This window comes from Trichechus manatus, unplaced genomic scaffold, assembly GCF_000243295.1.
Source record: "Trichechus manatus latirostris isolate Lorelei unplaced genomic scaffold, TriManLat1.0 scaffold00167, whole genome shotgun sequence".
Classification (NCBI taxonomy): Eukaryota; Metazoa; Chordata; class Mammalia; order Sirenia; family Trichechidae; genus Trichechus; species Trichechus manatus.
The window spans coordinates 2,123,791-2,139,776 of record NW_004444103.1 but is presented as its reverse complement, the minus strand read 5'-3'; the positions used below and the strand labels follow the sequence as shown (position 1 = coordinate 2,139,776).

Sequence of the window (15,986 nt, the reverse complement as noted above, 5' to 3'; positions counted from 1 at the left end):
TTAGTTGAAGATCATAAGCAAGATCAGTTGTTGCTGTTGTTCGGTGCTGTCAAATCGATTTTGAGCCATATCAACCCTATATGACAGAGAAGAACTGCCCCCTAGGGTTTTCTTGGATGTAATCTTTACAGAAGCAGATCACTAGGGTTTTCTCCTTTGGAACATCTGGGTGGGTTCCTACAGCCAAGTTTTCAGTTAGCTGCCCAGCCCTTAACAATTTGTGCAACCAGGGCTCCTTACAAGCAAGATAACCTGTTGCCCTCGAGTCCATTCCAACCCCACAGTGACCCTATCGGTCAGAGTAGAACTGCTCCATAGGGTTTCCAAGGCTGTTATCTTTACCGAAGCAGACTCATATCTTTCTCCCACGGAGTGGCTGGTGGGTTCAAACAGCAGACCCACCACTGCACCACCAGGGCTTCATAAGTAAGATAATACAACTTTATTAGAGTACAGTAGTTTCACTTTAAGGAGCCCTGGTGGCACAATGGTTAAGCATTCAGTTATCTCAAGGTCAGCGGTTCGAACCCAACTGCCACTCCATGGAAGAAAAGACTAGGTGATCTGCTGCCTTAAAGATTACAGCCTAGGAAACCCTATGCGGTAGTTCTACTCTGTCCTATAGGGTCGCTATGAGTTGGAATTGACTCAATGGCACACAACAACGAAGTTTCACTTTAGGAGCAAATGCTACACTTGAATTTAAGTGAATGATTGAAAGGTTATGTAGTGATGACACCAGAGCCCCTGATTGCCCAGTTCCTTCTATGTGGAAGCATGAGATAACATAACAACACAGCCAGCTTAGTGCATATCCATAAGCTTCTTCCAGTTGGAGAGAACTGTTATCTTCCCCCAGCAGCAAGAGATGGGCCCAATGACCTTACAGGTAGTCCCCGACTTATGGCATATTTTAGTTATGATGAACTGCACTTACGACCATCAGTTTTTTCTTTTTTTTTGTACATCTTATTGTTAGTACATCTTCCTGGGATGAAATTACAGGAAAATGCATGCAGGGGATATGAAAAAAAAAAAAAAAAAAAAAAGCTGAGTTATGTGAACACAGTCTAAGCATTTGATCAGGATAATATGATGGAAGAGATTGATGGAAAGATTATCCGTACATCAAGAACGCTGAATTTAGTACCTGATATCACTGATGTGGAACAGCTCAAAGAGCATAAAGGGACTTGACAGATCAGGGCTTAATGGATTTTGAATAGGAAAGAAGAACTGAAGAAGAAATAATGAGGAAGAGGAAGGAGAGAAGCTGTCAAAAAACTTTACAGTGAAAGGATTAGCTGGAGCATTTTCTAAACTAAATCAGGGGCTTCAGTTTCTTGAAAATATGGACCCAACTGCTGATTGCTTCACTAAAGTCTAGAGGCAGACTGGAGAAGCAGTGAGATGTTACCACAAAAAATATGAAGAAAGAAAGATAAGGACCACACAGATAACTCTCACTAATTTTCTGACTAGAAACACCATCCCCATTTCCCGGAGGTCATCCAGATGATCCAGAACCTTCCAAAAGTGGAGTTATTATCAAAACTGACAAAATGCCAACATCATCCAACTCTTCTTCATTGTTGGAGTAAATTTTTATGATTTATGTGTTTTTATGTATGCATTAAAATATATATGCAAGCTTATATGTAATGTTTCCAACCCCCAAAGACAAAGTTTGGATTTATAAAGATACTGATAATAAAAGGCAATAATGAAAAATAAAAAAAGAGGTATGTGACTTAAGTCAGAACCGACCTACAAAGAAGTCATCAGCCTGGAACCCTATCGTTAGTTGGGGATTACTTGTATATCTTTATGAATATACATCAAGCTGGAGAGTTTCATATACGACAAATGCAAAATATTAGATACAGTCATTTAGTCAATCAATGTTTAAAGAGCCAAGCAGGACATTACACAAAGAGAAATACAACATTAATATAGCAGTGATTCTGCTAAAATTTTATTTTGCCAATTCCCAACTGTGCTAAAACTTCAATCCTTATATATTTATGACACTTTATTTATTTTTTACTATAAAAATAATCAGCTGCGACTGCTCTGACCAGGATCACAACAGAGGGTTCTGGACAGAGCTGGAGAAGGAGGTACAGCAGAATTCTAACTCACAAAAAAAAAAAGACCAGATTTACTGGCCTAAAGGAGACTGGAGAAACCCCGAGAGTATGGCCCCCAGACACCCTTTTAGCTCAGTGGTGAAGTTACCTTCGAGGTTCACTGTTCAGCCTGCGAGTGGACAGCCCAGTTAAACCATGAGAGTAACGAGGTACAGGAGTCCAGTGACAAGGCCCAGAAGGCAGAAGGGGAGTAGGAAGCTGATGACAGGGAACACAAAGTAGAGTAAGGATATTGTTGATGTGTTGTGAGAGTGTTAACCATTGTCATAGGGCAACATGTGTAGTAACTGTTAAATGGGAGACTATTTTGTCCTGTAAGCCTTCATCTTAAGTGAGAATAACAGCACAATTAGAAGAGCGTAGTCAATGTCACTTAAATGTGTACTTAAAAAAAAGTTTTTGAAATGGCGTATCTTTGGCTATGTGTATTTTCACCAAAAAAAAAAAAAAAATAGTTGAGAATTTAGAGGGTTAAAATGTTGTGGGGTTGTTAACCAATGTCATAAAACAGTATGTGTGTTACTGTTACATGAGAAACTATCTGTTCTGTAAGCCTTCACCTGAAGTACAATAAAATATTAAAAAAAAAAAAAAAAGAAATACATAAAAAAAAAAGAATCAGCTGCATGCACACTTCGGATAGATTCTGGTCATGATACTTTCACATATTTGTGACAATCCATTTAATTTTCTCCTTTCTATGCTTCAGTTTTAGATTTAATTTTCACAATAGTTATTTGTTTTCTTAATTCCACCTCATTTTGCCTTTCTTTTGGCTGAGAAAACTATCTTTGAATTCGGAAATTAATGTCATTTAATAAAAACTGGGGTAGTGTTTTTGAGTTCTAAGTTAATACTGTTACTCAGCCACTAGGCTACGCTCAAGGATAGCTCATTTGCTCAAGAACACTTCTGTCTTCCAGCTACACAGAAAGGCAGTAATATAAATTCAAAAGCTGGATGTGGATCCTTTAGCCATTCAAACTCTAGCCGGTAATTCATTTAACAGATTTATTTAAGAGTTAGTTATATGATATACTCCAAAAGAAAAAATGAACTCCTTTTTTTCTTTTTTTGTCAAATGTATGTCATGTGGTAATGCTCAGTTTGGTTTTTAAAAAGATCAAATCATCATTATGGTTATTTAATCCTAATTAAATATCTATTTTCATTTGCATGTTATTAGACCTGTTAACTAAACTCTAATGTCTAGCCATGGACCAATCAGTTGATCTGAAACACAAGCTGTAGATCAGATATATTTTACTTGTCTGAAAAAAAGGATCATTTTTAAATGCAACGGTTGAGAACCAACATCATTTATTTTAGATAGTTTTACATTAAAATTAGACTTGATCACCTACAAATTGTGTTTTTAAAAAAAAAAAAGAAAAAAAAAGCCAAACCTGTGGCTGTCAAGTTGACTCCAACTCATAGTGACCTTCTAGGACTGAGCAGAACTGCCCCATAGGGTTTCCAAGGAGTGACTGGTGGATTCGAACTGCCAACCTTTTGGTTAGCAGCCAAGTTCGCAACCACAGCACCACAATTTCAACTTATAAATACAGTTTGGTCTTATTTTTTATGTTCCTTACAATTCAAACCATCACACTATCATTTTCATCATTATTATTTATATTACTATCTCTTCCTGATTATACACTGTGGGAGGCACTGGAGATTCAAGTAAGTCTAAGAAACTTACAGCCTAGCTGGGAACACATACACGTAAATAATATGGATGAAAAAAAATTTAAGGGCAACATAACAGTCATATATAAGTGACAAAGGAATAAAACAGACAATACATGTTAAAACAGTTCATATGAAAGAGGTATCTGTTGCCCAAGTTACTGTAACAGAGAATAGGTTTTATGATTAAAGCCCCAAAGTATTTCAAATTCCGAAAAGTGCTCTGAAGATAAAAACCTGTAATCGTCAAATTTGTTGTTTAATCCACTTAACAACTCTATCTGTAAGAAGAGGTTGCCATATTTTAAAGATAAATTAACCTTTTTAAAACTTGTCTCTTTTTCAATTATTCATTATTCATCTGTTAATTATTCATTATAGAATGAATTATTGACAGACCACAATCCAGTCCCAAAGCAAAATGCTATTAATCTACTACTCCTGTTATATTATTACTTTGGCATGTGATAGAATACTTAGAAGAAAAAAGGGTTAGTTGCTTTTATTTCTCTTCTTAAATGTAATTAAGTAAAATCCATTTATGAAGCAGTTCAGGCAAACAGGAACATAGCTATACTGTGAGTCAAATCATGTTTTCCCATATATATCTATATACAAGGTGATAGTCAAAACAACGATATTTATTTAACAACAATATTTATTATACAGAAACCCTGGTGGTGTAGTGGTTAAGAGTTATGGCCGCTAACCAAAAGGTCGGCAGTTCGAATCCACCAGGCGCTCCTTGGAAACCCTATGGGGCAGTTCTGCTCTGTCCTAGAGGTTTGCTATGAGTCGGAATCGATTCCACAGCAATGGGTTTGATTTTGGTTTTTTGGTATTTATCACTCAGGCACTAAAACCAGAACAGGTGCTTGTGGTTAAGCAGCTGTCCAGTCCCTGACCATAGGGATATACTGCTCTTACAGCAATGCTGAAAACTTTTAATTCTGTTAGATTATTATTTGTTGCTTCCAAGACTGGTGTTAAAATAGCTTTTATTGAACTATTATTATGGAATATGATACTCTTAACTACACTGCATCACACATTATAGTATCACAGGTATTTTTAGTTCTAGAATTCCCTCCCTCTGCATATCATAAACTGCAGATACCTAAATGTCTGGAAATGAATGTTAATACCTCTTAGCAGTGGCACATAATAATTGATGCGGCTGGGGTATGAAGCATCCCTGGTCTGAATCCAAGGTGAGTTTTGAGCTTTATGGACTAGATTGAGAGACTATAATTTATTCCCTTTCATTCCCTTATACCTGTAGTTGTGGGCAGAAGTCAACTCCACAGCCATTCTGGGGGTCCTGATTTGGTCAAGGGGCTCTGAATTCTCCTTCCTCCAAAGGAGTGATAAAAGAGCAAAACAGTCAAGTCTTAGAAGGGAGCTGGATCGTCCCATCTGCCCTGGAGCATTCCAAACTAACAAACTGCAAAGGATTAAAGCAGGGCTTTTATTCTGATGGGAGCTAAAGACTGCAGAACTTGCCCTGTGCCCTGGGACAGTCTGAAAGCTGCAGGGATATTCACCACGTTGCTGGCCATAGGTAAATTGGGACCATCTTGGTGTTATAATACATAGACTCCCGTTTTTTCTTGCACTGTTCATCAGAAGACTCAGTAAAAAATAGTAGAGAAATAACTGCAGATCCTGGAACCTACCATGTTCTTTTATGTTTAACACTTCCATAGGTCTCTAGTTTCAAAGCACCCTAGCTGGCCATCATAAGCTCACAGCCTTCCAGGACTCATGCTATGCCATGTGACTGGAATGTCCTTCCTTCCCACTACCATCTGCTGTGTTCATCCTTCAAGTTTCAGCTCAAAAGTCAGGTGTCTTGTGACAATTTCACTGACTCTCCCAGCCAGCATCAGGTGCTATTTCTACCAGATTCCCATTCTTCTCTTACAGCATGCATCACTCAATATTATAATTATTTGTATATATGCCTGATTCCCAACTATCAGTTCTTAAGGTCTGCGATGGTAGCTCATTGAGGTTTGTTCTGGCTGGAATAAAGTAAGTACTCAATACGAGTCTGTTGAATAAATCAGTGTTAAGCAGATAGATGGATGAATGAAAGAAAATCCTAAGTAATAAATACCAAGAACCCCATCTGCGTTATGAGCTGAGCCATAGGAGACTTTACTTTGCAATACTACATTTAAGATGACATAACATAGCTACCCAAATTACTGTTCCCGAAGTCCCTGGCTGGTGCCACTGGCTAACAGGACACAATGATAACTGCTTTCTAAGAGTCCACCCTCCCTTTCCCTCTGTGAAGCCTGCTCTAACACTGCACACAATGTCCACTCAGATCAAGGAAGCAATATGGTCCTTAGTTGCGTTCCAACTGTAGTATACATCTGGGCTGCCCCCTGCTCAGAACAATTTTCTTTTCCCCATTGATCATCCAAAGAATCTGCCTTATCTTGCTGAATCATTAGTTAACTTCCCCAGTGGGTGATCTGCCTCAAAGCAAGGTGACCTCTCTGTGTAGGAATGCACTTTCTTGAACCCTTAGGTTTGTTATGCTAAACTCAGGGTGAGCTACTTTAGCAATTACTTCTCTCCACAGCCAGAAAAAATAGTCCCATTCTTTCCCAATGGCTAACACTCCGATCCTGGACTTGGCTGTAGTGAGCCCTAAAGTGTTAATCTGTGAAAGACATGAATTTTTGAAAATTTGTTTTAGTGTATTCAAGAGTCCAGACTGGTTTCCTCACCAGCTACAAGAGAAAAAGAACCGTGGCAGAGATGAAGGTGGACTCTGACCCATGGTGATCCCCAAGGGATGGTTCCTGTACTTCTGGCTTATCTGTCAGCATCACTTTCCTCCAGCGCTGACTTCGTTTTCACTCACACTTTGGATAAACACTCATCTCCCTCCTGTCAAAACTGATACCGCCTCCTGGGCTACAGCTGAGCCACCTTTTAGCTTTTGTATATTCTAGGCAAGTTTAACTATTTCCAGGGAACTGCATGCTAGACTTGCTTGAATTATTACTACATTTTGAAGTATATTTCTTAAAAGTTCTCTCCATACATCACCGTTCTTTACCAACATAAATAACATGCAAAACCAATACAGTCAAGTGCCAATATTTATTAGCATGCAGACCATTCTATGAACTCAATACACACGTGTTTAGCTTTAAAGATGTCTATGGATTAAAAAAATAAATAAATAAAACAACCTAAGTCTTTCATTTTGGGAGAAGAAAACCTCATGAAAGCCTGATACACTGGCTCTCCCACAAAAATGACAGAAGTGTTACATGTCAATGAAATCCAATAATTCAGGAGAAAATATCCTCAAGTGCACACTCACCCGCTGTGTTTCATATGTGGTGGTTTATCCATTCTCACAGCCAGTTTGATTTTTAAGTCAGAGTCCTGGCTATTTTTTGGAACTATCATTCGGTGCAGCTCAGCTGACTTGGAGCTATTAGAAGTTGGGTATAATATCACCTGTAGGGAACACAAAAGGAAATATTTCAATGCATGATATAGAGTGCCTATGGATTGTGACTGAAGTCTTTGCTACAAATTTTCCTGTTTGAAAAGGTGTCAGTGCTTCAATGTGTCTAATGTATATATACCATTTGACTCCCTCCCACCACAGCAGATGGGTTTTCAATGCAGACTCATTTATTTTTTGACAAATATGTGTTTTCATATCATCACATAATGAGTTTTCTTCCTGTTTCACTTCGTCATGAATTAATAGCACAGCAAGCGACAGCTGAACTGACAGTTGAAAAATACTTAATGGACACCTATAATTTCAAGAATGCTCTAAACTCCTCAGGGCAAAAAAGTTCAGAAAGAAATATTCATCAAAATTATAGACAACATGCTTAAAAAAACAACTATTTGAAGCAGCACCAATATGCTTCATGATTTAATATTTTCATTGCAAAATAGTATTAGTGGAAATCAAATCAATTAGAGATGAAAAAGACTGATCATAACACATTTTCTGCTCTAGATCAATACCAAAGAAGGATTTTTGTTTCTAACTAGATGCTTTCAAAACTATAACAATGATATTTTAATGCCTGAAACAAAGTAATTATTTTTAATAAAACTGCCAAATTACCAAATGATTATTTTACAACGGTACAGCCCCACAAAGCCTATACAGATAGAAAGCCTACTCTTTGGATGTTAAATGTTATATATATAGATAAAAGCCTATACAGATAGAAAGCCTACTCTTTGGATGTTAAATGTTACATATGTAGATAAAACAATGCATTTTCCCTCTTTCAATCAGTCACGAAACCATTTAGACACATCCTATATCTAAGCCTTAATGGATATTTTAGACTGGAATGCAATATACTCTGAAGGACATGACAAAGATATAAAATGTAGTACACTAGGGCTAAACCACTCTTATTTTAAACCAATATAAAAGGTAAATAAACCTGAAGTTTAGGTGTTAATGGAAGAAGTATAAACATGCTCACGTATGCTAAAAACTATTTTTAAAATGTACTTGGCAACTAAATCTGACATGCCCTGCTGAAAAAAATCCTCATTTCCAAGTATGAGTGGAAATATTCACAGATAATTCTTCTTCAAGCAAGGCTCTCTTGCTCTCTAGAAAAGACAACATCGCCATGAAAACTTCTCAAACTATTCTCAACTTGCCAGTTGTTAAATTCTCCAGTCTACTTCACCAGCCTACCATAAAAGCTATAGCTATGCTGAGTCAAGAATATCTATACAGTGAAGCACATAAAGGCACATTCAAGAACAAATCAAATGGCATTTGTGATGTTTTAGAAACTTATCACCATCCTCTAGAATTAGTTCTCTTTGACTGCTAAAATATCCCACTTTGACTGCTAAAATATCCCACCGAATATTTTACAGATTCTTTCTTAAATGACAGTAAAGAAAAACTAGTAATTTTTTTTTACCCTATATTTATTTATTTTTTTATTATTTTTTTAAATTTTTTTTTATATTTTTTTTTTTTTTTTTATTGTACTTCAGGTGAAAGCTTACAGAACAAATAGTTTCTCATGAAACAGTAGTACACATGTTGTTTTATGACATTGGTTAACAACCCCACAACATATCAACCCTCTAACTTCTCAACCTTTTTTTTTGGTGAAAATACACATAGCCAAAGATACACCATTTCAAAAATTTCTACATGCACAGTTCAGTGACATTGACTATGCTCTTCCAATTGTGCTGTTATTCTCACTTAAGATGAAGGCTTACACAACAAAATAGTTTCTCATTTAACAGTTACTACAAATGTTGCCCTATGACAATGGTTAACAATCTCACAACACATCAACAATATCCTTACTCAACCTTGGGTTCCCTATCACCAGCTTCCTTGCCCCCTTCTGCCTTCTGGCCCTTGTCACTGGACTCCTGGACCTCGTTAGTCACATTTGGTTTTACGGGGCTGTCCACTCCCAGGCTGAACAGTGAACCTCAGAGGTAACTTCACCACTGAGCTAAAAGACTGTCTGGGGGCCATACTCTCGGGGTTTCTCCAGTCTCCTTTAGACCAGTAAATCTGGTCTTTTTTTTGTGAGTTAGAATTATGCTCTACATCCTTCTCCAGCTCTGTTCAGAACCCTCTGTTGTGATCCTGGTCAGAGCAGTCAGGGGTGCTAGCCGGGCACCATCTAGCTGTACTGGACTCAGTCTGGTGGAGGCCTTGGTAGCTGTGGACAATTAGTCCTTCGGACTAATCTTTTCCTTGTATCCTGTTCTCTTCATTCTCCCTTGCTCCCGAAGGGATGAGACCAGTGGAGTATCTTAGATGGCCGCTCACAGGCTTTTAAGACCCCAGACACTACTCACCAAGGTAGAATGTAGAGCATTGTCTTTATAAGCTGTGTCATGCCAATTGAGCTAGATGTTCCCCGAGACCATGGTCCCCACAGTCCTCCGCCCAGCAATTCAGTCCCCCAGGGAGCTTGGATGTGTCTATGGGGCTTCCATGACCTTTTCTTGTACAAGTTGTGCTAGTTTCCCCTGTATTGTGTAACAAGTTAGTAATTTTTGACTAAAACAAGTAGTCAAAAGAATGTCATACTAACTTCGAAGATGACGGAAAAAGAATGAAAGACCAAGTTAGAGCTATATATCCTAGTAAGTCTGGGAAATTCTTTCCCCTCTTTCTCCCAATCCTGCCTTTTTTTTTTTTTTTAAAGCATGATCCAGCTACAGACTTCATTCTTCTTCAAATATTCCTTCAATGTCTATATAAAAATTGATATTGTTTCAATCTCTAAAAGTACTTCACAGGAAGAGAATGCTTAAATTAAAACTTTTATAATTTCTCATTGTCTAAATGCCAATGTTGGGTTGCTAAATGAGGTCCCAAAAGAACTAACTGCAGGTGATCCACAAATTAAGAATCATTCCAGTATAAAATACCGCAATTTCTGCCACATTGCATTTTTCTCAGGGGTATTTCTACCTGAAATCAGTGGAAAGATTTCCTGTTCAGCTCTGTTCAGTTAAATAAGCATTTGAATGCTGAATCTGTGGCACTACAGGACACACAAAGATAAAAGGACATGGATGGCTAGGACCCCTCAAGGAACTGACAGTCTCTTATTATCAGAATCCTCAGCTCTGATAACAGAAACAATTTCAGATCTGTCAAATGGAGGGAATTTAATGCAGAGAGTTAGTTACACATATGACCGAACAGAGAAGCCAAGCAGATGACAGCAAATAAATCCAGATATAAACATGTTATCAGGAGGGATCAGTCCCTGGAGAGAGACATCATGCTTGGTAAAGTAGAAGGTCGGCAAAAAAGAGGAAGTCTCTGAACGAGATGAACTGACACAGTGGCTGCAACAATGGGTTCAAGCATAACAACAATTATGAGAATGGTGCAGATCAGGCAGTATTTCATTCTGTTGTACATAGGGTCGCTATGAGTTGGAAACCAACTAGATGGCACCTAACAACAACAACAAACAAAATCAGGAAACTGTTGCACACCTGAGGGACAGAAGGACAACCGGAAGAGGTGGTATTATCAGATAATTGATAATTGTAGGGATGCTACTGTGCTCAACTACTGAAATGCTGTAACTTGTTTGTTATAGCATCTAGTAGTACCCTAATACATTAATACAGTGCTTCACAAATATTTCACAATAAGTACTTAAATAAATTTTTTTCATGATAAGCAGTGCTATTTCAATGGGACTTACTTCATGTTCAGAGAGATATGTTCGATGTTGGTGGTCACAATAATTAAAATATTTAACGGATATAAAAACTTGCAAAGTTTCTTCTGTATTCTAGATTCACATCTAAACTATCTTAAAGCTCTGTAAAAATAGTTTGCCTTCTTATACAGCAAAGTATTCTGTTCTTTACTGTTCATTTCTCTTAACCTTTTTATACACATTTCTTCTTCTTCTAGTTTATTTTTGTCCCTAACACTTTAAATGTCTTGTCAGTTAACATGACACTCAAAAAAACTCAACATTTCTCATCTTAAATATAAAGCCAATGTATCTTCCTCATAATAAAATGTCAACACCACTTGTCATCTTTGCTAAAGTGTAATGATAAGCACAAAATGGATTTTTAGGCTTTGTTTAACATTTTGTCAGATTTAATATATAAGAAGAAATAAAACTTCAAAATAAAATGTAAAATACATACATATATATGCACAGTTATGTTTAGAATAATATGGTTTCAGAAGGAACATTCTCTTAAAATAAACTTGTACCAGTTGGCACCTCTATATTATTTTCCTTTTATTGAGATGTTTTGATTAAAGCCAAGTCATGTGCATCTGTATATAGATCACATTAACTGTACTTTGTGAATTATGAATCCATGACTTTCTAAATTTTAAACTCTATCCCAACAGACATCTGAATTCCTACTATGAGCTAGAAAAACTGAACGGTGCTAAATATATTTAGGTCCTGGGACTAGATTAAAAAAAAAAGCATAGCCTTTTCCAAAAAATATCTCTTAGGCTAGAGAAAAAAACAAACAACATATGACCACAATAACTGCACTACAGTTTGATAGTAAAATAATACAGATGCGTATTTGGGACAATGTTAGCTCTAATACAGGTGCAATCAGTAGCTCCTGAAGGAATCAAGACGGCCTTCATACAGGAATTACTGTTTCATTTGAGAATCCTAAAAGAAAACATTTCTGAGGCAAAGGACTCAGAGATAAAGACATGGAGGCTGTTCGAACTAAATTACTTTAACAGCAGTACCCTAACAAAAGGCACATAATTCTGATTGTGACATTCTTCCTGCTGCCCTAGTTTGGTATCCTCCCTCAAGCATGGCTGTTCAGCTCCTCCTCTGTTCCCAGAGCTCACTCTCAGTCCATTTCCATTGCTTGCTATCCAAAGAACTTCAAACAATATAAATGCTCACTGCATCTTCTACCATGTAAATTCTTTGTATTTCCTCAAAAGCTAAGATTCCTATGGAACACCTACTTTAAGAGTTAGGAAAAGGAAGAAAAACCCAAAAAACCAAACCCATTGCCCTTAAGTCAATTCTGACTCATAGTGACCCTATAGGACAGAGGAGAATTGCCCCATAGGGTTTCCAAGCAGAAGCTGGTGGATTCAAACTGCTGGCCTTTTTTGATTAGCAGACAAATTCCAAACCACTGTGCCACCAGGGCTGAAAGAGGACTCCGTAATTGAGACCAGAGTCCATGAGGTAGATAAAAAACCAAGGGAGCAAAATGCAGCAAACTCTAACGGGAGAGTGTTTCAAGGAGTCAGAAATGGCCAGCAGTGCCAAACAACAATCAGAGAAGTGAAGCGCAGTAGAAACTGAAAGACTATCTCGCATAATTCAACAATAGAGAGGTCACTGGAGATCCTGACCAGAGAAGGTTTAGGTGTGGCCAGGCTGCAATGGTTTGAGGGACCAATTCTATTTGAGGAGTCAGAGAAGACTTCACTTAAGTGTTAAATGAGCAAGATCAGACAAGCTGGGCAAAATCATTTCAGCTAGAAAGGACAACATGTGCAAGGGCCAGGAAGATGAGGATGGTCAGGTGAGTTGAAGACAGTAAGGAAACTGAAAGGTTGTGCTAAGGGGCTGGACTGGAAAGACTAGGAATAGACTGTAAAAGAGGGAGTGTTTTGCTAAGGAGTTTGTACTTTATCCTATAGGTAATATATAATCAAAAAATGTTTTTAAGCCAGGGAATGACATAATCAATTTTTCAGACACTCGAATAAAAAATAATCTCCCTCTATTTAGCTGAATGGAGCCCTGGTGGTGCAGTGGTTAAGAGGTATGGCGAGCTATTGCTGGTAACCAAAAGGTCGGCAGTTTGAATCCACCAGCCGCTCCTTGGAAACCCTATGGGGCAATTCTACTCTGTCCTATAGGGTGGCTATCAGTTGGAATCGACTGGATGGCAATGGGGTATCCAGCTGAATACATCCCAGATAGGAGTCAAGTGACTTAATTAGTGGTCAAGTGTCCTCATATCCCACTGAGAGATGAACTGGCCTTAAAAATATATCTTTAAGACAGAGTAAGAATAGACTGAAAATGCTATTAGTTGGAATCATGTTTAATTTTTGATTAAAATTCCTTTTTGCCAACAATCAGATGTCCTTGAGACAAAGAGGATTTTAAGCAAATGCCTGAGGGACCATCTCTCCAGATAAGGAGAGCCTATCTCTAAGAGAAACCTTGACTTTTTGAGTTCCCTTGACATTTCTCTATCTTTCTCACTGACTGACAAGAGATTGTATAGTTTAGCAAAGATTCAAAATGACTGTTCCTTCTGAACCATTCAAGTACTTCCCTGAGAACTTACGGCCTTAAAAGAGCATGTATTGTGAAAGGACTGACTGAATTTACTTCATTTCAATAAATATTTATCACAAATTAATAACTAGCACAAATTTCCTCTAAAATATGAGCCCCGTATGTGAAGATAAGTCTGATAATTTTTCTAAGAAACCTGCAGCCTTCCTTAGTAACATTTTCTAGGGTTTCAGAAAATTTGAGGCTGCTTAGTCTAAATTATTTCTCCTTTGATTTAATATCACTTTTTCACGTCCCCTTTAGCTGATAAAGAACACCTGCCCACTCTCACTAACATAATGCTCTCTTATAGACTGAAAGATCAGCATTCAGTCTTCTGTCAACCTTATTGTCCACAGGCTAAATCCAGTTCCCTTTATTTTCAAAGCTGGAAAGAATCCTAGAATTTACAATAAGGAATCGATCAAACTCCCAACCCTTAACTAAATGTGTACTTGGCCTGACAGAGAACCATGATTTTCCTTCCTTCTGTACAGTACATTCTTTATAAATCTCCCTGCCCCCGCCAAAAAAAGAAAACGAAAAAAAACCAAACCCACTGCTTTTGAGTCAACTCCATAGTGTTTCCAAGGGTGTAAATCTTTACTGAAGCAGACTGCCATATCTTTCTCGAGTGGAGCCGCTGGTGGTTTCAAACTTCCGACCTTTCGGTTAGCAGTACAGTGCTTTAACCACTGCACCACCAGGGCTCCCTCTGAGTAAAAGGAAAAAAAAAAAAGCATTATGTTAATTATATACTTTTTCCTGGCAGCTTATAAAAGACGAAGATAAAAAGCTTTGTTGTTTTAGCATACTGAGGGGCTGGGGAGACGGCAAGGAAAAAAAAAGGTGTATAAGTTATTCTCAAACCTTTCTGACATCTTTACTTAACTCCATGTGAAGGGACACTTGGAACGCACTTAACAGAGTAGGCTTCCTATTCATCCTTGGTACATAGGGCAATTTAAGTCAGAACTTTAATTGAGCCGTTCTTCCTCATGGTTCCCATGGCATCTTATAGTAGACAATAAGTATTTTTTGAGTGATTAGTTTATTGGTTGGATGGATGGATGGATGCTTAAAGAAATTAAAATTCTAGGTTTAAGCAAACCTACAATTGACCCTGCATTGAGGAGAAAAGAGAAAAGTGCTTGCCAGCTAAAGTACTACTAACATTTGATAACAATATAATGACAGTAGTAAATGCTAGAATTTGTACGTCATTTATTGCCAGTCTTTAAAAATCTATGAAACTTTCATCTTTCCATTTCTAGAACACAGTAAGCAGAATAACTGCCTCCCAAAGAATGTCCACATCCTAATCCCAGGAACTGTGAATATGTTACTTTACATGGCAAGGGGGAATTAAGGTAGAAGATGGAATTAAAGATGCTGATCATCTGACTTTAAGATAGGGAGAGTATTATGGATTATTCAGCTGGGTCCAATATAATCACAAGGGTCCTTAAATGTAGAAGAAGGTAGGACAGTCACTGTTAAAGCAATGTGAGAAAGACTCATTGGATCATTGTTGGCTTTGAAGATGGAAGGGGGTCAGAAGCCAAGGAACGTTAAGCAGTCTTTAGAAGCTAGAAAAGGCACAAAAGCCACCAAAAAAAAAAAAAAAAAAAAGGATTTTCCCCAAAAGCCTCTCAAAGGTACACAACTCTGCCGACACCTTGATTTTAACCCGGTGGATTTCTGGCCTCCAGAACTTTAAAATAAAAATTTGTGTTATTTTAATTCACTAAATCACTAAGTTTTTGGTAATCTGTTACTGCAGCAAGAGGAAACTCATACATAGACAACTAAAGCTGAGATTTAATTATAAAGGAAAAATCAACTTATCTTTTAAATTTCTTATTAAGTACGTGACTCAAAGGTATTTTTACAGACAGATTTCTATCACTAGCTATGTCTGATAACTTTAACAATTTTTTTTTTTTTTGGTTAAGGTTTAGTTCTCTCAGAGCCCTGAGGCATTCTGCTAATATGAAATCTTTTGGGAATATTTCTCTTTCATTCTGTGTTAATTCATTTAGTTGAAACAAACAGTAGAAAGTTTGGACTTTCCTTTTCTTAAATCAAAATTCTTTTAAAAGTGATTAACACTGAAGCTGATTATTTTGGTTGCTAGAAAGAAGTCCACCAAGCATAATATATATATATATATATATATATATCTCTAACAAATTTCAAGTTTCATATACTCAAATAATTAAGGATTATTTCTTCTATTTCAAAGCTTTTCTTGAAGATTTTGAAAGACATAATCATGTTTGTTTGTCAGTATATTCTTCATGGC

At 37.3% G+C, this 15,986-nt stretch overlaps 1 protein-coding gene across 13 annotated transcripts in view; it reads right to left on the bottom strand.

The window, feature by feature from the left end:
• Positions 1-15,986, bottom strand: part of CADPS2 (calcium dependent secretion activator 2) — a 573,575-nt gene that overhangs the window by 229,291 nt on the left and 328,298 nt on the right. For all 13 annotated transcript variants that reach the window (XM_004386536.1, XM_004386538.1, XM_012558431.1 and 10 more), the window contains exon 8: positions 7,192-7,331. In XM_004386536.1, coding sequence (XP_004386593.1) covers positions 7,192-7,331 — 140 coding nt within the window. The remainder of the gene's footprint in view (positions 1-7,191; positions 7,332-15,986) is intronic.